This window comes from Panthera uncia (assembly GCF_023721935.1).
Source record: "Panthera uncia isolate 11264 chromosome D3 unlocalized genomic scaffold, Puncia_PCG_1.0 HiC_scaffold_8, whole genome shotgun sequence".
NCBI lineage: Eukaryota > Metazoa > Chordata > Mammalia > Carnivora > Felidae > Panthera > Panthera uncia.
Window position 1 is genome coordinate 37,172,922 of NW_026057586.1, and position 24,386 is coordinate 37,197,307.

The 24,386-nt window shown below is 43.2% G+C and overlaps 2 protein-coding genes across 2 annotated transcripts; one reads left to right on the plus strand and one right to left on the minus strand.

Annotated features, from left to right (window-relative positions):
• Positions 1-24: 24 nt before the first annotated feature.
• Positions 25-12,186, plus strand: ZSCAN30 (zinc finger and SCAN domain containing 30). The gene is made up of 4 exons (XM_049620200.1): positions 25-676; positions 5,549-6,047; positions 6,347-6,485; positions 9,435-12,186. The coding sequence occupies exons 2-4, from the start codon at positions 5,640-5,642 to the stop codon at positions 10,364-10,366; spliced, it is 1,479 nt and encodes a 492-aa protein (XP_049476157.1). The 5' UTR covers positions 25-676; positions 5,549-5,639; the 3' UTR covers positions 10,367-12,186.
• Positions 12,187-14,631: 2,445 nt separating this feature from the next.
• Positions 14,632-22,883, minus strand: ZNF397 (zinc finger protein 397). Its single transcript, XM_049620199.1, has 4 exons — positions 22,820-22,883; positions 21,042-21,535; positions 20,648-20,771; positions 14,632-17,444 (listed from the first exon to the last, which is right to left on the minus strand). The coding sequence occupies exons 2-4, from the start codon at positions 21,453-21,455 to the stop codon at positions 16,399-16,401; spliced, it is 1,584 nt and encodes a 527-aa protein (XP_049476156.1). The 5' UTR covers positions 21,456-21,535; positions 22,820-22,883; the 3' UTR covers positions 14,632-16,398.
• Positions 22,884-24,386: the final 1,503 nt, after the last annotated feature.

Below are 24,386 nucleotides of genomic sequence, written 5' to 3' on the forward strand. Positions count from 1 at the left end.
GGGAAAACACAGACCTCCTGGAAGGGGCCGTTGGTTTGGTGGAGAAGGCAGATGTGAAAAGGCAGTTCAACAGAGTACATATCTAAGAGTATGGACTCTGGAGTCAGACCGTTTTGTTTCAGAACAGTCCAGATTTCATCACTTCCAAACCATGTGACCTGAGACAAATTAAGTAACATCAGTTTCTGTTCAGTTAAACAGAATCTAGACCATAAAGGGCTGTGAAGATGAACAGGTAGACAGTGCTTGATTCTACAATAAAAACTCAGTGTTTTCTGTTACCATATAGTAAGCAAACAATGCAGATACATTATAGTAACAGTCATGCTGTAACAAGCAGTTTTGTCCAAAAGTGCCCTGGAGGTCCTTGAGTTGCTTGGACTAAGAGCTAGCTTGGACCAGGATCTCTCCTCCCAGAGGGAAGAGCCATATCTAAGCTTCCAGCCCTCTCCATAGGGGTTCCCTAGACAACTCTGTCAACACTGGCACTTAATAAACATAGGTCAACCAAACAGTGGACCTATGGCCCCCAATGACAAGGCTGCTTTCTTAACATTGACACTGAGAAGTTAGAAGGAGCTCTTCCCTGAAACAGCAGCACCTCTCTCCAGAATTCCCTTTTGTGGGATGATGGAAGAATCACAGGACCTGTGCTCATTTTACTGACCCCTAGCTGGTAAGTTTCCCCAATAAAACCTATTCTATATCCCACGCCTTGTGATGTGGAATTTGCCTTTCCCTTGTGCCATATCTACCATGCATTGAGAACCTGCTATGGGCCAAGTGTTTTAAAATTTAAGTTTTATTATTATTTAGGCATGGTGAGGCCAACAGATCTGGAGATGATTGCCATTGCAAAGATAGTTTGTTACTCATGGTTTCCAAGAGGAGGGGTCATGCCATGCCCCACATGGTCACACATAGTGAAATCACAGGATCAGTCAGGAGGCCAGGTGAGGGGAAAGTGGGCAGGAGCCTGTATCGTGGTTTCTGTGGGAAGGAATGGGTGAGGCAGGGTAAACAGGTTTGGGATTGGCTAGTTTGAATAGTTTCAGTGTGCTCTGAAGCATAGGGCTTGTGCCTGATTTTCTGGCATCTGACCCTGGGTGATTAGGGCAGGGGAATGGTGGCCCTGGATGAGAAATCCCAGTACAGGAGGTGGTGGTGTGTGGGCTCTGGGTTGGTTTGCATATGAAAAGCACCCTGTAGGTGAGTTTATTATCTCTAGGAATCTGCTAGCTCTGGGAAGGACAGTCCTTCCAGTGAAAGCAAGGCCCAGATGTCAAAACGCCAGAATAAAAAGATACGCTTAATACATCAGGCACTACTCTAGATGTCTGTTACTTCCAATTCTTATAGTAACACTGCAATGAAAGTATTATTAACTCCATTTTTAGGAGAGAAAATGGAATCTTAGAAAGGTTTGGTTGGTGACTGCTGTCACACAACTAGTAAGAGGCTGTGCTGTGATTCCAAACTGTTGTGTCACTTGACTCCAAAGCTGGTGTATTTCCTGTGAGCTGTCATCTCCCTGCACTATGAGAAGTGCCATGGAAACATTTTTCCGTCCTTGTTGGGCATTTGACAGTGTTGACCACTGCCTCTTTGAAACTTTTTTTTTTACAATAGTAGTATTCATTTATATATATACATATATGAATATATATATGCATATATATGAGTATATATAAATATATATGGATATATATATGAATATATATGTATATATATGAATATATATATGGATATATATATACATATACATATTCTGTACTGTGCATTGGATTGAGTGATAGTGATAAAATGGTGAGCAAAAATGTTGATGTAACTTACAGTTTTAATCGTGGAGAAGATAGGTATTAACCCAATAGTCCCTCTAAAGCATATAAACTGACAAAATGAGAGAAGTGCTCTGAGGGAAAGGATCAAAATTCTCTTTAACTGTATCTCTTATGCCTCCTTGACTAACCCAACCCTGCCTGCACATCAGAATTACTTGCAGAATGTTTTACAAATATAAAGCCCCACGTAGGAGGTTCTGACCCAGGCTGGGGGTCCATCTCGGGCATCTGTAAATGAGATGAGTATAACCAAAGAGATTGGCCAAAGGTTTTGTTTTTGCTTCTGTTTTTGCTTTTTAAAAAAACTGGTCAGAGGAACAGGATCAGATTTGCAATTTGAAAAGGTTGTCTGGTTACAGTATAAGCATACTGTGTGTTACTGTATAGTGTGAGAGGATGGTTGTTGGCATGAAGATCGTGGTGGCAGAGATGGGGAGGGGCAGATTCTGGAGATAGGCAATAAAATCAAGAGGGCTTAATTTGCATTAAATACGGGAAGGAGGTGTTAGGGATGCTTTCAGGTTTCTAGAAGTGCAGCCAGGTGGATGTTCCTACTTCCTGAGAGGGGGCCACTGGGAGAGGAGCAGACTTGGAGTGGGAGGAATCATCAATTGGTCATGAATGTGCTGTCTCAGGTCCTTTTGAGAAATTCAAGAGGCATTATGGGAGTGAGAAACAGTGAATAAATAGGGCTGGTGCTCAGCTGAGAGATCCAGAGTAGAGATGCCTGGGAGACAGTGAAAACAGTGGTAGACTTAAGGGCTAACCTATGGAACTCTGTGTAGAGGAGCATAATATTTATAACAAATTTAATAGTATCACAAACATATTGAAATTAAGGGGCAAGATCCATGACTTAGACCAGTGATCATTAAGTAAAGGATGCAACCCTTGGTAAATGCTATGTACACAGTGATGCACAGATCTGATGATGCATAGCTAGGGGATTTTTTAAATGTCATTCATCACATGATAAGAACTAAACAAATGTGTTTAGTATTTTTCAAATACTAAAAAAATTAAGAGGAAAAATATTCCTGAGTTTCTCTGTTTAGGTGTAAATGGAAAAAACACAGTTTAGGAACGCTGCTTTGTAGGTATCTCAGACTGAATTTTGTCATAAATAGCTCAAGAAATGATGATACCACCATCATTTCAGTCACCAGCACCAGCCAAAAATCCAAGTTCTTGACTCCTTTCTCTTCCAAACCCTTATCCAGTGTGTGTGTCTAATTCCTGTCAAATCTGTCTTTACCTTTGGCTCCCATAGCTCGGGCCCTCCTTGCCCAAGTGGTGGCAACAGACCCCTTTCTGTCTCTTCTCTGTACTCCTTCTCGAGTGGGCAGACAGACGCTCCAGCCATCCCCGTGGCTGGGGGATCAAATTCAAACTCTGCAATGCAACCTGTCAGACCATAGGTATCTCCTTTCTCACTATTTCTTAACTATGCCCCAGGCTTTCTGGCTGTGTTTTTGTTTTTGTTTTTTTACCATGGCTTCACATCAGAAGCATTTGGGGGCACTTATTGAAACCTTACCCACAGAGATTCTGACTCAGGAAGTCTGTTGTGGGGTCCATGCTCCATGGCTGATTCTGAGCCAGAGGAGACAACCACTAGTCTGGCCTTCCTAAAACACCTGCAGTTTCCTCAGTGGGCCATTATCTTCTACCAACTGTTGTCTTTGCCTGAATGACCTTACTTTACATTTTCACCTAGCTTACTCTTATCAGACTGCTGACGTGTCTCTCCCAGGCAGGCAGGTCTTCCTGGTCTTAGTTGTCTTTCTCTGTGCTACCTTGCCTGCTTCCCTCTATCCTTGGATTTTCCACACTGTATTTCCTGGTTTCCCTGTTGCTCTCCCACACTATGGAGTCTTTGAGGACACACCTTTTACTCCTGAGAATCCTGTTCACTACACTGCCTAGCACACAGCTCAAGTATTTGTTGAAATAATGGATGAAGGAATTCATTCCTCTTTTCTTTGTACTGTCTTAGAACCTGTGACTTAAAGTCAAGAATTTTTCCTTGTTTGTACGTTCACTCTGGCCATTCTCCATGGCCCTTTCCTAACATTTTTTAAATCACTTAAATAGTACCAACCATGATTGTCCTGGGTTAACCCCTATCTGTAATAAAAAAACAAGTACTTTAGAGTTGGGCAATCCTTTGCTATGTACCAGGTTGGGGCCTTGGGTATATTACTTAACTTTTATTTCTTTATTTTATTTGAGAGAGAGGGAGAGAGAGAGAGCAGGGGAGAGGGGCACAGGGAGAGAGAGAGAGAGAGAGAGAGAGAGAGAGAGAGAGAGAGAGAGAATCTTAAGCAGGCCCTGTGCTCAGTGTGGAGCCTGATGCAGGGCTTGATTCCAAGACCCTGGGATCATGACCCAAGCCGAAATCAAGAGTTGAATACTCAACCAACTGAGCCACCCAGTCGCTCCTAAATTGCTTAACTTTTAAAAATCTCAGTTTCCTCATCAGTAAAATGGGGATGATAATACTTATCACATAGTATTATTGTTAAACCCCAATAAAATAGTATCTGTAAAGTGCCCGCCCATGAAAGGTGGATTTTTAAAAATGTTTATTTATTTATTTTTTGAGAGAGAGAGAGAGCGCAAGCTGGGGGAAAGGGGGTGGGCAGAGGGAGAGGGAGAGAGAAATCCCAAGCAGGCTCTGTGCTTTCAGCTCAGAGCTTGATGCAGGGCTGGAACTCACGAACTGTGAGATCATGATCTGAGCCAAAGTCAAGAGTCGGAAGCTTAGCCGACTGAGCCACCCAGGTGCCCCTATTTTTTTTTTTTAATTTTTTAATGTTTATTTATTTTTAAGAGAGAGAGAGACTGACAGAGCACGAGCAGGAGAGGGGCAGAGAGAAGAGGGAGACACAGAATCCGAAGCAGGCTCCAGGTTCTGAGCTGTCAGCACAGCTGTCAACACAGCTCAGCCCTACAAACTGTGAGATCATGACCTGAGCCGAAGTCAGACACTTAATTGCTTAATTGAATGAGCCACCCAGGTGCCCCAATAGGTGTTTATTAAGTGCAAATTCCCTTCTTTGGGGGAGACCCCACGGCTAATAGAGCTCAATACTCTTGTTGGAGAATCTGGTTCTCTTGCTTACGGGCCACCTGTCTTTTTGGTCAGCTTATGCTTCTCAGTAGCCTCATTTAGAAATGAGCACATTATGATTGTCCTTAATAGAATTATTAGGGAAATTAAATAAATTCATGTTAAATACCCAGCTAATGTTTGGCATCTAGTAAGTACTCAATAAAATGGTGATTATTATTCTAAGAAGTAATAATATACCACAGTGTTTTTCCTGCTTTCCATGATCTAAGAGGAGTATTATCCCCAGTGTTAACCCTAGCATTATTTCCAAAGGCTGAGTTGATTTTGGTGATTCTTAAATTTTCTATTTCATGTCTTGAAAAAATCCTGAATCACCATTAATGTATTGTTTATTTATTTGTATTATTTATTTTTATGTTTTAAGTAGGCTCCATGTCCAACGTGGTATTCAAACTCATGACCCTGAGATCAAGAGTTGCACGCTCTACTAACTGAGCCAGCCAGGCATTCCTGTATTGTTTATATGGAAACTCCCTTTTAGTCACTTTTCATTACTACACTGTCTGGCAACTGGTCTTCAAAATCCTGTATTTGTATTCTAAACACATTTTTTCCACATTGTCCATCTCAGGAGCTACCTAAAGAATCAGAATTCTTAGACACAGACTTTCATTCCCTCCCTGCCTCAACTGAGCAGCATTTTCAGACTGTCTCGGCCAAGAATGTCAGGAAAAACTGCAGCTTTGGCCTACCATGCTTCGAAAGAACAAGAAGGACTTATAGTTGTGAAGGTTGAAGAAGAGAATTATGTTTGTGGGCAGGACTTTGGCCTTCAGGGAGACACCTGTGGCCTGGAGACCTTCCGCCAGCAGTTCAGGCACTTTGGTTACTCTGACTCCTCTGGGCCCCGGGAGGCTCTGAACCGGCTCCGGGAGCTTTGCCATCAGTGGCTGAGGCCCGAGGTGAACTCCAAGGAGCAGATCCTGGAGCTGCTGGTGCTGGAGCAGTTCCTGGCCATCCTGCCTGAGGAGCTGCAGGCCTGGCTGCGAGAGCACCGGCCCGAGAACGGAGAGCAAGCCGTGACTATGCTGGAGGAGCTGGAGAAAGAGCTTGACGAACCAAGGCAACAGGTAAGAAGTAGGTGTTTTTGTTTGTTAGTTTTACCTTTTATAAGTTAATAGTTATGTAAGTTATGAGTGGCCTTGACGTGGCTATCAGAAAGTTACAAACTTTTTGTCTTTGGGTTATTATTTGTCTACTGGGGCCAAGGCACCAGGGCTTTTAGTCCTGTTGTTTTCTTTCTAATCATCTGGATGAGTTTCTGACTCCAGCTGCCTTGTCCCTTTGTTCTAGGGTGTTTTTTTGGTTGTTGTTTTGTTTTTTCTTCTGTATCCTTAGAATCATAGTGCTGGTACTTGATTACTCCTAGGACACGGCTCATGGCCAAGGAATGATCTGGAAGGAAATGACATCCATAGGAACACTGAAGTCTCTGAGTATACAGCTCCAGCCCTTGGAGAACCAGTGCAAGAGTGAGACTCAAGAGTCCCAGGCTTCCCACGAGGGAGGTGAGGAGTTACAGTCCATTGGGGCTGAGGATGATGGTGGGGCTATCATCTGTGGCATAGTGCATTTTCTTAATGACATTCATTTGTGGCTTCGTTAAGTTTAGTGGAAAGTTCCCCTCCATGCCTTGAAATATTCTTCCATTGGCTCTGCCTAGAATCTGAAATTCCAATATAATTTCTAACTTTGGGTGAAGAATTAAGGTCTCTAATAAAATTCTCTAACACCCATAACATTCAAAGACCAATATACTCTTTTTTTTTTTTAATGGTCCACTGGCAAGGCAGTCTCTAAGGTGGAGATGAATAGTGTATCAGTAATAGAAACTACATAGTAGCTTGAACAGGGAAAGTTGAATGTTAGGAATTATTGACTATAGGGGTGCCTGAGTGGCTCATTGGTTAAGCAATTGGTTAAGCTCGAACCAAGAGTTCGAGCCCCACATTGGGCTCTGTGCTGACAGTGTCGAGCCTGCTTGGGATTCTCTATCTCTCTCTGCCCCTCCTTTGCACGCACTCTCTCTCTCTCTCTCAAAATAAATAAATAAACTTTAAAAAGTTAAAAAAAAGAATTATTGACTATAATGGGGTTAATTACTAAGTGGTAAAAAAAAAAAAAGTCTAAATAATACGGGAATAACACATATAGGGAATCTTTAGGGCTGAGGCACAGCATCCAAGGAAGGAAAAAATCTGTGAGAGAGTACCACATCTTCCTCCTGCCCTGTCAGAGCTGAGATCCAGATCTTGTTGGAGAGGACACAGCTGTGGTCCACTGGATGGCTGGATGGACATGTTCAATGAAGTGCTGTGCTGCCAGAACTTTCTGGGAAGCTGCACTTTAGGGTACCAAGGGAAGCCATCCATGAGGTGCAGGGAGAGGGTGTGTGTGCTGTGGTAGCCACCCTCTGGGGTGCCGAGAACCCTTGTGGAGAGGTGCCGTGACACCAGACTTGCTGGGAAGCCACCCAGAGGGATGGTGCCTCTGGGACTAATTGGTGGTGAGCAGGTGCTGCAGGAACAAACAGAGCACAACAGCACTAGGAAGAAAAGCCCCTTCCTTCTCCAGTGTCCCTCCATCTCAAACTCTACTGTTGAAGTTTTATGACCTTACAGCCTTGGTTATAATCTTTCCGTAGGTTCTTCACAAGCCTAACAGTATGTCTTGCCAGAAGAAGAGCCTGAGATGTGGAGATTTGGGTACATGTGATTTAAAGGAGGGTTTGCTCTTCAGGAGAAATCTGTAATGGAGTGAGAGAAGCCGGGTTATGATGTGGTCTTGGGTAAAACCTAGCCTTGGCTTAATCTCTGGGGGTTTGGGGTACCCTCCCCTCCTTCAGCATGACTGCAGTGCTGAGCTGTCCCTTCTTAAGGTGGTGGGTATGGGGCACCGAGGGTGGAAATAACATCCTGGGCCAGGTGGTTCTCATCAGCCAGGGCGACTTTCCAGAGAAGAGGGCAACTGGGTGGTTAGGAGTCAACACTCAACAGCAGCTGGGCAAGGAGGCACCCTATAAGTAAAGCGGGTCTGGGTGGGCAGTGGAGCATCATCTACACAACATGAAAGCTAAAAGCATGTTTGTCAATGTGCAATTAAAGACCACATCCCTAGTTAAAAGGTTTTTAGACCACATAGGCCACACTGAACAGGTAGGGAAATAGCAGAAGGGACTTAGGGGAAAACGGCAAGCCTTGATGTTGAGCGTCTTTGAATCTGGCTCTTAAATTATGAATTCTGTGGCCTCACATAGGTTATGTTGCCTCTCTGAGCCTTAGTTTCCTGGTCTGTAAACTGTATTTAAGGTTAGAAGACTTTTGGTTTATAGCTATTTATTAGTGAATTATCATTTAATTTGTTGATTGGCCATTTGTATTTTTTTTCTCTGTGTCCTTTGTCTACTTTTCTTTTTAGGCGTTTATTTTTGAGAGAGAGACGGAGAGCAAGGGAGGGGCAGAGAGAGAGAGGGAGACAGAGAATTTGAAGCAGGCTCAGGCTCGAGCCTGAGGTAGGGCTCGAACTCACGATCCTTGAAATCTTGACCTGAGCCGAAGTTGGATGCTTAACCGACTGAGCCACCCAGGCACCCCAGAGGTTAGAGGACTTTTGGGAGGATGAAAGTAACTGAGCAGTTTTTTAGATTTTCACCCTCAAAATAATTCAAGTTGGCTCAGCCATTATCTAGTAGTCTCCTTCTGAGCTACTAGAAATCTCGAAATGAGAGGGGCTTGTTGTGTGAGAGCTGAAAGTTTGGCTCCAGGAAATCACAGCTGTCTCTTGTTTCCATCTACCTTTGACCATTTACACATAAAAAAGTGAACATATAAGACTTCTACCTGATCCTAGAGTATTCCTTTTCTCATGCTCTGTATGTCTTATTCTATTTGCTTATAATCGTTTGATCTACTTAGAACCTACCAGAACCTGCAATTAACTTAACGCATTCTAGTTCCTGCTCATCTACCTCTGCTCAGTTCTAACCCTGAAAGCATTTCCTAATCGTATATCCTGCTCTCCTGTTTTTCTAGGAGCACCATTTATTTAAGAGTCTTAGACCTCTCTCTTCTTCCTGAGCACTCCCTATCACCTCTTTTCCTTTCCCTCATTACCAAAAAAATGCATCTTCTCTTCTAACCCAGGATTGTCTCCTAGCTTCCTGGTTTCTCACTGCTACTCCTATGTATCACTGTCTCCTCTAACTGATGTGTTTCCCTGCTCACCGTCCCTCTCCAGTGCTGACTCTTTTTTGTCCCCCTTGCTTTCTGAGGGTGCCACCTCTCACTACCCCAGGCCACTTCTCAAAATTCTGGATTGGGAAGCTAGTTCTTAAGAGTTTTCCTCCTAATAGGTAAATACCTATTTTGTTTGGTTATTTTCTATTCTGGTTATAATAGATTCCTTTCTTTTGACATGGGGATCAAATGACACTAGTATTTTTCTATTCACATATTTAGATGGCAAGCTGGTGGGTGATGAAGTATTAACAACAAAGCAAGAAATTTTTGAATGTGTAGCATCAGCAGCCATGATATCCCCAGGAAGACTCCCTGGGGAAACTCCTTCAGGACAGATAGTTGAAGAAGCTTTGGGAGGCCTGCACATCTTTGAGAAGCCAAAAGGAACAGTTGCAAGGAACAAAATGAGTCAGCTCCCTTCTCAGGAAAGACATCTTAGTCTGGCGGTCTTCAACAAGAAAATCTCCACAGAAGAGAGTGTCCTTGGACGTAACGAAAGTGAAAGGACTCTCAGTGTGAACTCAAATGTTGTAACACGACAGAGAGTTCACGCTGGGGGAAAGGTCTACGAGTGCTTGGACTGTGGGAAAGCCTTTTGCCAGAGCTCAAAGCTGATTAGACATCAGAGAATTCATACTGGGGAGAGGCCTTATGCGTGTAAAGAGTGTGGCAAAGCTTTTAGTTTGAGTTCAGACCTTGTTAGACATCAGAGAATTCATAGTGGTGAAAAACCCTATGAATGCTGTGAATGTGGAAAAGCTTTCAGGGGCAGCTCAGAGCTCATTAGGCATCGGAGAATTCACACTGGAGAGAAGCCTTATGAATGTGGTGAATGTGGGAAAGCCTTCAGCCGGAGCTCAGCCCTCATTCAGCATAAGAAAATTCACACTGGAGACAAAGGTTATGAATGTACTGAATGTGGTAAGGCTTTTGGTAGAAGCTCTATCCTTATTGAACATCAAAGAATTCATACTGGAGAAAAACCTTATGAATGTAATGAATGTGGAAAATCCTTCAATCAGAGCTCAGCCCTCACGCAGCACCAGAGAATCCATACTGGGGAGAAGCCTTATGAATGTAATGAATGTAGGAAAACATTTAGGCATAGGTCAGGCCTTATGCAGCACCAGAGAACTCACACCAGAGTTTAAGTCTTGGGTAAGAGTTGTATACTTGTGTCATACTAGGGATTCGCTTTGGGGTGAGACTGCACAAAAGTTAGATGTTTCCTAAGAGCAGAGTTTCTGTCCTTCCTGTCTGAGTCAGTACTTACTGTACGAGCAGATCCACAAAAATATGGTTGTTGACGTGTTGGATGAGCACTTACACAGTAAGGCCAGGATTGGGGCAGAGATCCTGAAAGAGCTTCTTACATGATGGACTGAAAGGTGGTGCTTTCAATGGCAAGGATCTCTGCCCAGCAAGAACATCGTGCATTTGGCAGTTGGAGGCATGTGCTGAGAGTCATTCGGTTCTCTGAGGTGTTGAATTGTGAGGTTGTGAAATGTTGAATTCTGTCCTGGATTAGTTTATAGCTCATTCTGCCCCCTTGCCAGTTCTCTCCTCAGCCCTGAGCTTCCAGAGGTCAGTTGAGGTTTGTTTATTTATTGAGCACCTGCTATGTGCCAGCCATCGGGGGCAGACATGGCCATTGCTCTCCCAGAGTTAAGGGCTAATGGGATACATATATATTTATTAAACAGGTAATTACAGTAAAGTGTGATAAGTTCTTTGGTAGGATAAATCTTGGATTCTGTCAAAATACAAGGGGGGCACCTAACCTGGTTTAGGAGTCACTTAAGCTTCCTGGAGGTGATGAAATCTCTGTTGAGGAATAAAGGGTGTGTACAAATTAGGCAGATCAAGGCAAGAGGGAAGAGAACATTATAGGCAAAGGTTATAGCACATACAAAGGTATGGAGAGAGGATCTATAGAGGTCTCTTCATCAGGATTCCTTTCAAGCAGGAATTTCTTCTCGTAGACCCTGGTTCAGAGGACATGTGTTGATTCCTCTCTTTATAATCACAGATTTGGGTAGCCTATCCCAGACCCAGAGTGACCTAAGAGACCTTGAGGTACCCAGAACAGTCAGTGTGATTAGGTAGACTTTGGCGCATCGTATGGAAAAAGGCATGTATGTACACCATGGAAAGAAGACATATTGGAGGCTAGAGGGACAGTGTTGGTGTTCGGTGCCCCTAGGGCTCAGGAAATGGGAAGCTCACAGAAGCATAGGAGTGAGAGGTCTGCCTTCCCAAGGTCTACTATTCCTCATTTCCTGTCCCCTCCCCTTATCACCAGCTAGAAGATACTAAGTTACTTGAAGGCAATGAATCCTTATTGAATTACGCCCTTAGATTCCTCAAAACTCTACTTCTCTGTTGATTTTTATTTTGGCGGTTTTAATTAACCCACCATTAATTGCTGAAGGCAATTCATATGTAAGAGAAAGTTTGATTTCTCTTTTAAGATGTCCTGATTTCCCTTCCAGATACTGTTACTTCTGGAGACTTGGTGATCAAATCTGTTATGGGTAATAGGGAAGGTGAAATTGGGGGAGGGGGACAGTCTTTATGTCCACAGGTTGGGGGATTGTCATTGAATGAGGTCAATCAGAAGTCTAGAGAGACCCTTAAAATGGATGAAGTTGCCCTTTCCTATAGGTGACAATCAGATGATTTCATGTAAATTTTATTTAGTTTTTTTCCCCTGGGTTGTGAATTAATTATAAATGTTAATAATACAGAAAATGAGAAAGTAGAAATCACCTTCAATCCCACCACCTACAGAAACGTTAACATTTTGGAGTACTTTCTAGTTGTCTTCCCCCAACTCTAGTATTGGTAAAAATCTTGCTTGGTAAATCATTTTTAATAATTGATTTGAACGTTTATACTTTTGAGTATATACTTAAACTGTTTAGTGTTAGAATGTAATGCAAGATGTATTGTAATAAAATCTGAATTTTAAGCCCTGCTTTGAAATGATTTGTTCTGGAATAGGGAGCATGGTGGAGGTATGCTGGGAGAGGGGGTTGTGGCAAGAAGTAAGGAATTGGCTTCTTAACTCTTCTTTCCTGGGCCAAAAGGTGTCTGGAAACTGATAGCTATTCCCTGGGGCTGCACTTCACCAGGTGAAGCCACAAAAGTTAGGGGACAGCTGGTTGAAAAACTTTGGGAACCAGAGCAAGTAGCCTCTTTAAACACACATACACATTGCATCCACCAGAATCACTTAAGGAGCAGGAGTCTGGGAGACTGCCCAGGGCTTCCCCTCCTCTCTCAGCAGGTCCTTAGAAGAAACCTGTGCAGAAAAACCCCATGACCCTTTAGATTTGTGATCATTCGCACCAGCCAACAAGACAGCTGCTGAGGATAGGGTTACTGAGTAGCAATGTCTGACCCATCAGAAAGCAAGGGGTGGGTGGGTATCAGTGAGGTCTGCCCATTGAGCTCACCCTTCCTTTTAGCAGAAATGCTCTCCAGGTCAGTTTCTTCTGCATGGGAAATATTCTAATCGGCAATCTCCCTTACTTTGAGGATTCATTTAATGGGGCGAGAGAAACAAAGATTCATGGGGGAGCTGGGAGAGACCAAGGTCAGATTTGCTTAAATTTCAAATCCTCAGGTGGACAGTTAATTGCAGTCTATGGAAATGAGGGAGAAGGTGAAAGGTAGGAAACTAAGCATCTTGCCTAAATTGCACATTTTTTAAAATCCGTGTATCTGTGCAAGACCCATTTAAGGTAAACATTACTCCCCTGGATAGCCTCTATACCAAAATATAGAAGAGGGCCCTGAGCACAATTTATTTACTCTTTTTCTGGGAAGGCTGGAGAAGAAAATCTATATTGGTGCCTCCTCTTTCATAAACACAGAATGTTGAAGCTTTAACTATAGATCATCTACTCCAGTTCCTTTAAAAAGAAAAAAAAATACATATATATATATTTTAATGTTTATTTTTTGAAGGAGGGAGACAGATTGTGAGCTAGGGTGGGGGGACAGAGAGGCACAGAATGTGAAGTAGGCTCCAGGCTCTGAGCTGTCAGCATAGAGCCTGATACAGGGCTTGAACTCACAAACCGTGAGATCATGACCTGAGCCAAAGTCAGACACTTAACCAACTGAGCCACCCAGGCACCCCTACCCCAGCTCCTTTAAACCGAGGGTCAAGTTGTGAGGTGACTTGCCCATGGCTGCAGAATTCAAGAAGCACTAACGTGAACAAGAGGCTCCACTTCAAGGTTACTGCTTTTCTCAACTACAGATAACCTTCATACAAATAACTTGTATTTGAACAGAGATTTATAATTTACAGATGGCTTTTTTTGGTACACTAGTGTGAGATGGGTGTGTCTGCCACTGTCACTTAATGAGGACATCATGTGGGAGTTAACAAGTTAACCTCCCAGGACTTGGGAGGGACACAGATGCTACAGAAAGCATGTACTTTTCTTGGCATTTCTTGACTACCCTGGGCTTTCATTCCTTTTAACCTTTTTTTTTCTCTAAGTTTAAAAGTATTTATTGTAGAAGAGTTTGGAAGACAGAGAAAATCACAAAAAATTAAATCATCTGTAATTTTATCACCAGCTAGCCGGTATAGCAGTCTGAGATTATTATTTCCAGTATTTTTAATGCATAAATATATTTTTACATGGAGTCATAGTGTACATATTTTTACCCAAGATACGCTGCCATTTCTTTTGACATCGATCAACATCATTTTAACAGCTTTTAGGACTTTGTATACATTCATGATGTTTTCTGAAGCATACATTTACAGGTAGAATTTTAAAGTCACAAGGCAATGCTTAAGGCTTCTGGTATTGATTGCCAGAGACAGTATCTAGTCACATCTCACCAGCAGCACTGAACTCCCAGGTTCCCTGAATTCTCATTTGATGAGGGGGAAAAAAGTGCCATCTCAACTCTTGCTTTAATACACATCTTGCAAGGCTGACCATTTGTCATCCGTTGGCATCTGTTCTTTTGTGATTTGCTTACTTAAGTACAATCTTTTCTACTGGGACTTTTTCATGGGGAGATACTAGAGGTAAGTGGCTCCAGAGAAAGGTTCTGGATTCCTATTGCCTGGGTTCAAAGTCTGACCTCACCACTTTTTAGCGATAGGATACTGACTAACCCATGATCTTAAGCCTTCACTTCCTCATCTGCAAGGTATGAGCTGTTGGAGAAAGATACATACATACAAAGCCCTCAGCAAAGTACCTATTATGTTTCTTACTGATGTTAAGAACTCTTTATAAACAATCTCTCCCTTTTGTAATATGTTTTATCAATTCCTACTTAATAATTATCCTACCCTTTTCAGTTTGAGTCCTCATCTTGAGAGGAAACCTAAGAGTTGAATATGAATAGCTCTTACCATGTTACTTTGTTATCCTATCCCTTTGTCTTCACATTCTCTCTCCAAGCATGGGCATTTAGTCCACCTGCCATTCTTCCTGGTTATTACCTGCTCATCTACATATGCCCCAACAGGAGTGCTGTCTGCTTATCCTTGTGAAAATTATTTTCTTATGCACAGGATTCCAGATTCCCACAGATTTCTGTTTTTGGTAAGGTATGTTAGACCTCTTACCTGTTAGGTATTCTGACCACGACTTTCTGTTGCTCACTAACTTAGACACCTTTCTGCATTGCACTGAGAAGCACCAGTCAAGGGATACGTTTCCGGATGGGTTGTCAGAGTGGTCTCTGGATGGACCATGACTGTTGTTTACTTCCCTTTACCATTGTCCTTAACAAAATTCACAAGACTGAAATACTGCTGATATAAGACAAAACTGAACATGTGTGAGGTGCCTGTGAGGGGTCAGTCACTCGGCGACTGACATTTTTTAGCACCTGAGCCAAGGGAGTACGCTAGAAATGTGGGGGTGTAGCCCCAGAAACAAACGTGGTAGCCATAGCAGCTTCTGACCCAGAGCCTTGGGAGTTAGCAGGACGCAGACAGCAGCTCTGACAGTCTTAAGAACCAGGAGTCCTCTGTTTAGGAAAGGGAAGATTCAGGACTCCCAACAGATGCTTAACCTCTTAACCACTAGGCTAGGCTCTTTCTGACCCCACCCACCCCCAAGGTCTAGCTTAACCTACAGGCCAGGAAACTATAGTTATTAACCCTTTCCCCCAGCTCACACAAGCCCAAGACAGCTCCCTCTACCCTGTGGTCCAAGAACTCCAGGTTTTGTCCAGTAACAGAAGCTTCTCCACTGGCTCCTGTTTTACTACCAGCACTGCTCACCAGGTTCTGGCTACATCCATGCTTAGCAGACATGACTCCACCCCAAAAGGAACTCAACAGGAATGCTCCACACAAAACAGCCTTTTCATTTCTCAGATATGCCAGACATTCTTCCTGACCTTCGTCTATTGTTCCCTCTACTGGGCATATTGTTCCCTGGCCTGCCTGCCTACTTTCCTGGCTAACTTCTACTCATCCTTCATCGTTTTTCTCAGAAACTCTCCCTGATCCAAGGTTGACTCAGGTACTCCTAATGTCCCACAGCAGTGATTATACCGTATCACTGCCTGTCTTCCTTGTCCATTAAACTGTACAGACTATCTTCTTTCCCACTGTATCCCTAGTGCCTGGCACAAAGCAGGCCCTCAAAAAATAGCTGTTGGATACATTAGTTTGGATTCTTTCACTACCTCATTTCTGGGCTGTCACAGGCTCAGTAAGTCACTGATGAACTATTTCCCCATCTGTCTTGCTGCCCTGTCATTGTTCTTAATTGGTAAGTTTTTTGTATTCCTGAGGCAAAACATCCCTCATATTGTCCACACCATATCCCAAACCTGGTATGTGGACAATCAGGTGCAGTGACACAGCCTGGGTTGCTGTACCCTCTTTGTGACATTTTCATGGAAAATGAGGTTTCAATGTTATATTCCCATTTTTCTTATCTCCTGAGTATTCCTAATAGTAAGAGAAAAGCTGGAAGCAGTGATTCTTCCATCTGCTGTTCTGATTAGTCACAGGAAAAGCTTTCAAAGGACAATTTGCAGTAGCATTGAGAAGTGCTGCTTTAAGTCAGAATGACTCAAGATCTGGTAGTTTACCAGTCTGGAGTCTTGTTCCAAAGTAAACCCTTTCAACTAACAAAGATATAAATCTGACCAAAATATTTACAACATTCCTTGTATTCACAAATTACTTTACAGTGTGGACTCTCTGATGGCGCATGAGGACTGATCTGTGCCTGAAAGCCTTCCCACATTCATTACATATATAAGCTTCATCCCCAGAATGGATTCTCTGATGCTGAACAAGGGCTGAGCTCCTTTTGAAAGTTTTGCCACATTCATTACACTGATAAGGTTCCTCTCCACTATGAATTCTCTGATGTCTGATGAGGTTTGAGCTCAGACTGAAAGCTTTTCCACACTCATTACATTCATAGGGTTTCTCCCCACTATGTATTCTCTGATGGGTTATCAGTTCTGAACTCTGCCTGAAAGCTTTTCCACATTCATTACATTCATAAGGTCTCTCTCCTGTATGAATTCGCTGGTGTCTAATAAGCTTTGAGCTTTGGCTAAAGGTTTTCCCACACTCATTACACTCATAGGGTTTCTCGCCAGTGTGAATTCTTTGATGTATAATGAGATATGAACTTTGACTGAATGCTTTGCCACATTCGTTACATTTACAAGCTTTCTCACCAGTATGAATTTTGCGATGTCTAATGAGGGCTGAGCTCTGATTGAAGGCTTTCCCACATTCACTACATTCATATGCCTTCTCACCGCTGTGAATTCTCTGGTGAATAATAAGATATGACCTCAAACTAAAAGCCTTTCCACACTGGTTACATTTATAGGGCTTTTCTCCAGTATGGATTCTCTGATGTTGTGTTAGAGAGGAATGCTGCTTGAAGCTGTGCCCACATACATCACATCTATAAGGTCTCTCTTCTGTAGGAACTTTCTGGTAAGTTATAGAGTTTGTACTTAGAATCAAGCTGCTTTGAGGCTCATGATGGTCTCTCTTTCCCAGAGATTTGTGTGTGAAGATTACTTGACTAAAGCTGTCCCCTTGGGAAGGGGATCTTAACTTCTCCCCTGTAGCATTTCCTTGTTGCCACTCTAAATTGCTTTCAGGTTCACTAATTCCTCCAGATGAAGGTTCCTGGGGAAGTCCTTGTGACTTTTCTCCTGAAATGTCCTTCTTTGTTGCTGTTTCACTGTTCTCACAATCTGAAATGATAATAGCAAAAAACAGACTGTTTTATTTCTCCACTCTCAATACCTACTTTCCATGTGAGAGGAAATACAGGCTTCTCCTTACAAAAGAGGTCACTGTCCACATATATCTTTCTTTAACGGGCCATACTAGGGTCCCTCCCTCCTCCTTTCGAGTAACTAACGCCTATATCTACACTTTGAAGTTTATTCTTTCCTACTTCCTCTGAAACTTCAATTGATCAATTACCTACTATTCCTTTCCTATTATTTTCAACCTATCTGCTGACTCCCATTCATCACCATTTAAACAAGCCCAAATTTCTCATCTTTTTCTTTAAATTTTTTTTTTAACGTTTTTTATTTATTTTTGAGACAGAGAGACAGAGCATGAACGGGGGAGGGGCAGAGAGAGAGGGAGACACAGAATCAGAAGCAGGCTCCAGGCTCTGAGCCATCAGCCCAGAGCCCGACGCGGGGCTCGAACTCACAGACTGCGAGATCGTGACCTGAGCTGAAGTCGGACGCTTAACCGACTGAGCCACCCAGGCACCCCTCTCATCTTTTTCAAATCAAGCTCCTTGCCTACACATCTCCTTCATGCAACCTCACTTCCATTCGGTGTAAAGCTGATGGGCTTTTTATTTAAAGAGAGACAGCGAGAGAGCGAGCACTTGCACACACATGCGCATGAGCAGGGGAGAGGCAGTGGGAGAGGGAGAGAGAGAATCCCAGGCAGCCTCCACGTTCAGAGCAGAGCCCCACGCAGGGCTCAATCTCATGAACTGCAAGATCATGACCTGAGCCGAAATCAAGAGTTGGGATGCCCAGCCAACTGAGCCATCCAGGTGCCCACAGAGTAAAGCTTCTTGAAAGAGTTAGCCTTACTCATCTCTGTTCTGCAATCTGGTTTCTGCCTCACCTGTGTACCCCCTCCCCACCATGCTTCTCTCATCAAGGTCACCAACATCATAGATGCGTAATCCAGTAAATACTTTCTGGATCTTATTTAGTTGGCTTCCCTGTAGCACTGACACTGGGACCACACCTTCCTCTAGAGACGTTTCTCTTCCGGTTATGTTAGCCTGATTTCTGGGGGCTGTTCCTTAGATTCAAGGTCAGTCACTCAAACACAAGGTCCTTCAGATGCTGTTCTGGGTTCTCATGTGTCCTCGCTCTACAAACTGTCTACCACCCAGGTTTCAATCACTACTTATGTTATAAGCTAATGTCTCCCCAGGGCCCCAGTTCTATCCCAGTTCTCCCTATTAAACTCTAGACTATCATATCCAGTGTTAACTGGGATATTACTTGTGAATATCTCACAAGCCCCCAAATGGCTAAACACATCATCAGGTATATTTTTTTCCCTTATATTTTCCCATTTACATGAATAGCACCATCATTAACCAAGCTGTTCAAGACTAAAACCTGAGTATCATCCTCAACTCCTTTCCCACATTCTCCACTTTTAACCACGACCAGCTACTGCAATGCAACTTAAAATGCTGGTCAAGAGACAGCTTTGATTGTCCCCATCTCTCACTGTAATACATCTTAATTTATTCACTGTGGCCATTTAGATTACAACAGTTTCTAACAGGACTCCACTCTCGCCTTCCTCTAATCCATTCTCCACTTTGCAGCTAGATTCTAAAGCACAAATCCAATCAACTACTCCCTTGTCCAAAACCTTTCAACTGTGCTCCACTGCACTTCTTCAAACTACTTAAGATGTCTCACAAGTTTTCACAACCTGGGTCTCCTTTTTCTCTCTGGTTATGTCTCACCATTTCTCCCCTATGAATTCTCTCAAGTTAAATTGAATCACTTGCAATTCCCAGAATGGGTTTTATTTTCCCACCTTCAGGACTTTGTGGCCTTTGCTTGTGTGATATTATAATATAGGAAATATATATTTGGTCTTCATCCTCAGCTCCTGGCACAGAGCTTTAAAAACCCTTGCAACTTCTTTCCTAAGTGGTAGAGGTGAGAAGAGTGTCTTTTGTTACCCATAATAAGCCCCTATCAACCAGTACCTCAGTTTATGCTAGTGAGGTAACTCCTGGAGGGTAGGGGCTGGCTACCAAAGGAACCAACTATATGATTAGAAGGTTAGAACTTTCAGCTCTGCCTCCTGACCTCCAGGGAGAGGGGCTGGACATTCAGTTAACCAATGGCCAATGATCTAATCAACCATGCCTATGTAATGAAACTTCTATGAAAACCTTAAACAAAGCGGTTCAGAGAGCTTCCAGGATGATGAACGCATCCAAGTGCCATGACAGTGGTGAACCTCTAACTCCCCAGGGACAGAAGCTCCTGTGCTCAGGACCCTTCTGGATCTTGCCTGAAGTACCTCTTCATACGGCTGTTCACCTGTGTCCTTTATAATAAACTGGTAATGGTAAGCAAGGTGTTTCCCTGAGTTCTGTGAGCTATTACGGCAAATTATGAAACCTGAGGAGGTGGTCATGTGATGTCTGAATTGCAGCCAAATCGGAAAGAAGGGTGGGTAACCTGGGGATTCATTACAAGCCGAGGTGGCGGCGGGGAGGAAGGGAGGCAGCCTTGTGGGACTGAAACTTTAACCTGTAGGGTCGGCCCTAATTCTGGTGTGTCAGAATTAGTGTTGCTTAATGTGAAGGAAAACCCCCACACGTCCAGTGTCAGAAGTGTGTGAGTAGAAAAAGTTTTTCCCTTTAGGATGGGAAAAACTCCCACCCTATTTACCTAGTTTTCTCCTTACTCATTGTTCAAATCTTAGCTCAGATGTCTCCTCCTCTGAGAAGTACTCCTTGAACCTCTAAGGTTGGGTTAGGTGTGTTCGTATGTGCCCCCACAGTACCTAAAGCCCACTTTTATTCTAGAATTTACTATACTATATTGCAATTGCCTTTTCACTTTTCCACCCCATCTAGATGTAAAAGTTCCTTGAGGCAGAGACCCAGTGCCTACCACAGTAGCAGACATGTATTAGCACCCTATTAAGTTATATAACCAAGGAGTAAATGAATAAATGCCAGGGAAACTGACACAAGAAGGACTGACTGCACTTCCTGAGGGTTAGTAAATACAAAGCTGCTGAAGTGAATACCTCTGGTCCAGAGTAATAAAGGGGAGGCTCACATGTGGCATGTTTGTAAAATCCAATTAATTCTGTATCCTCAAAACCAGACGCCTGATAATAGTTCCCAGGTGAGTTTCTATTTTCTTACCACTTTTGGGGGAAAGGCAAGGTTCCCAGGGTTTCAGCTGTGTCTTTAAAGGTTGGAGTGGGATGTCTGTTAACTCTTGGGATGTTCCAAGACATGTCAGATCCTTCCATGGCACTGCTGGTCCCTGAAATCAGTTAAAACATGGTTAATTTTGTGAGAAACTCCCTAGGGAAAATGCTTAGTAAAAATCTGAAAGAGGTCAATGACATCCCCAGGGATGAGCAACAGGGGAAAAAAAAAGACCTATTTAAGGACAGGGATAGGTATGGGCACAGTAGTCACTTCAAGGTATGGTTCAGTAGAGATAAATGTTCATCCCACTGCCATGAGGATGCTACATGCATCAGTCTGTAAATTTCTCTTCTCACAACATACCACATCTCCCTGTTCCCACCTGCTGCCCTGGATCATCAAATTCCCTCTCCAAATCTTCCAATAGGGTCACAGCTTCCTCGCCGCTTGTTGGGCTATGTTGCTGAACCCAGATCTGCAGCTCCTCAGGCAGGATGCTCAGGAACTGCTCCAGCACCAGCAGTTCCAGGATCTGCTCCTTCGTGTGCAACTCTGGCATGAGCCACTGATAGCAAAGCTCCTGGAGTCTGCCCAGAGCTTCCCGGGGTCCAGGTGTCTCCTGGTAGCAAAACTTCCTGAATTGCTGGCGAAACAATTCTTGGCAGGATCGGGTACTCGCACTCTGCTTAAACTTCTGACCCCAGGAAAAGCTTTCTTCTACTTTCACTAGTATTAGTTCTTGTTCCTGAGGATTCTGAGGTACCAGGGTTGAAACTGCTCTGGATTCCACAGCCATTTTGGCTTGAACAGCTTAGCCAAAAGCTCACCACAACTGAGTACTGTACTTCACAGTTTCTTTGAGTAATTTCTTCTTGCCTGAAAGATACAAAAGCACTGTTAACTTAGCAGTGAAAAAAAAAAAAAAAAAACTCTAAGATTTATAATAAATATCAGTCATGAAAGGGAAGAAATTTGAGACTATAACTAAATAATCAAGTAACAAACTAAAAGTCACTCATCCCATTTGTCTTCCATAGTGGAATTTCTACCACTAATGCCCTAAGAAATTATTTTAGAAGCAAAAGAATGCAATATTAACATGAATCACATACTGAGAAATTTCCTTTTCAATTTTCTTTCAATCCTGATGGTATAGGAAAAAAAAAATCTGTCTTTGTAAAACTTGCAGAATTCCCTTTTTAATGAAGTATAAGCCTCAGACTTCCAAGGGTAACTGTATCTAGCTAGGATTTAATAATACTGGTTTTTAAAATTTTATTTTTAGTTACCCTCTAGCTATGGCAAATAATATTTTCATTTGCGGTAGTAACAACATTTAAAAAAATCATATTGAACAGAAGTTGATTTAAAAAATCATATTGAACAGAAGTTGATTTAAATAAAAACACTTTTTGGTAACTGCCATTTGATCAAATTTGGTTTTCAATGCATTTCTTCAACAAACACAGAGACACTTACCATGGGCTCTGTCGTGAGCCAGGCTTAAGAATACAAAGGTTTTCGCTTGTGAGTAAATTAATCTACAGAGGAATTAACCAAGAAATGTTTGTTAAAACGTTTACTGTGTGTTCAAAAAGATATCAATTGTCACGGAGACACAAAATCAGCAAAAACGTCAATCTCCGTTCTAAAACTTAGAATATACGGGAGAAAACATTTAGAGAAAAATACGCGAACAGATAATTATGTATTAAATTTTATGATAGAGGTCACACATGACCTGATTCTAGGGATGGGTGAATATCCATAGGAGGGTATGCCCTTGAAACAGCAGGACAAATCAATTACAATTTGATCCTAACAGTACCAGTAACTTTAGAGATTATAAGTATTTAGGTTAACATTTAGGTTTATTAAGCCAGCCCAGCCGCATTAGCCTGTATATGTTTGTATCCCGGTTAAACTTCAGCATTGGCGAAGTCACGGGGTGGGGGAGTAACTGCCCTCTCTGCTGGAAAGCAAGGGCCTAAGGTGGCCTCCTCTGGTCCCCAGGACGCTCAGAAACGCCGCCCGGACAAGGGGTCGCGACCCGGGGACGCACAGGCCTGGGAGCAGGGCTCGTTCACCTTGCGCCCGCCGCCCGGGCGGCGGGCCCACCCCATCCCCGCCCTCCCTCCGCTCGGGGCCCGAGTCCCTCACCACGAAGCCCAGCAGCGGCCAGGGAGCAAGCCGCCGACTCCAAGCGGCCAGCCACAAAGACCGGAAGTGCGCGCCCGAGGCCTTCCGCTCGCGCAACCTCGGGAGCCTCCGTGCACCCCGCCCCGTGCTCACAGGCAGCCAATCAGCGCCGTGGATCCTTCGTTCCCATCGCCTTCCCTCCGGCCGGGAGCCCCGCGTAGCGTCGAGGCCCGGGTGTGAATGAGTCGGCGGGCGGGCGTCTTTCTGAGAGGTTGCCTTACGAGGGAGGGCGCTGCTTCCAGCCTTGGCTGCCTCCTACCCTGACCTCTCACCGCCACCACATCCTATCATCTCCCCTGCAGTTTTCCAGAAAAGTGTTAGGATTTTTCTGTAATTCCAGTGCGTTTCCAGTATCTCCGACAAAAATAAACACGTGGATGAACAAGCCAGACAAAAAGTAACCATTTCTATTGCTCTTCCGTATGCATATCATTTTTGCCTTACAGCAGCTCTGTGCCGTGGCTTTATTATGCCCACTGTACAGCTATAGACAGTGCCCAAAGTCAAGCAGCGCGTGAACACAGACGCCCGAGTCCCCGTAGTTCAAGAAGACTGGCGTCCCAGGCTCTGCGACTGTAACGGAGGGTTTTCCCATTTTTTCACTGGAACCCACCAGGCATTAAGACTTAGTGTTTAAATTTTTCTTGGCCATTTAGTAGATGAAAAATGATGCTTCATGTTGTTTCAACTTCAGTTTCATTTGGATTAGTGAATTTGGGATTAAGGTATTTCCCTCTCATGTTTATTGACCATTTATGGTTCTTCAAGGAAATGGCTTTTCCCATTTTTTAAATTGAGGTGTTACTATTTTTCTTCAAACTTGCAAGAATTTGTTTTACTTGCTAATGATATCAACTCTCAGTTTTTACAAATATTTTTCTTGTATTTATTTTTTGAATTTTGGCACAAGGTGATGCATAGTTCGAAATATCTTTTGCGAGCTAACACAATTAGGACGCACATATTTGGGGAAAAATAATTAGCTTTTAGTTCTTAATCATTGTGAACCAACTGGTAATTTTATCAATTAAGAGAACAAATATTACCATATGTTTCAGTTATCTGTTCCTGCATAGATAAAACAGCAGGTGTTTTATTGCTCACAATTCTGTGGTCAGGAATTCAGGGAGGGCTTAGCAGAGATGGCTAGCTCATGCTTTATGGGGTGGCAGCCTGCATGGCTTGATGGAGACCAGAGAGTCCAGGAAGACTTCACTCACATTGCTGTGACCTTGGTGCTGGAGTTACTTGATTCTCCATAAAACCTCTCTCCATGTAGTTTCTCATCATTCGGGAGCTTACCCTAACGAGTTTAGCACTTTATATGGTGCAGGGCTTCCAACAGAGTGAAGAAGAAAGGCAACAGGCTAGTTCTCTTAAGACTTAGGTTTGGAATTGGCATTACATTACTTCTGCGGTATTCTTTTTTTTTTTTTTTTAATGTTTATTTATTTTTGTGAGAGAGAAACAGTGCCCGTGGGAGAGGGGCAGAGAGAGAGAGAGAGAGAGAGAGAGAGAGAGACAGAAT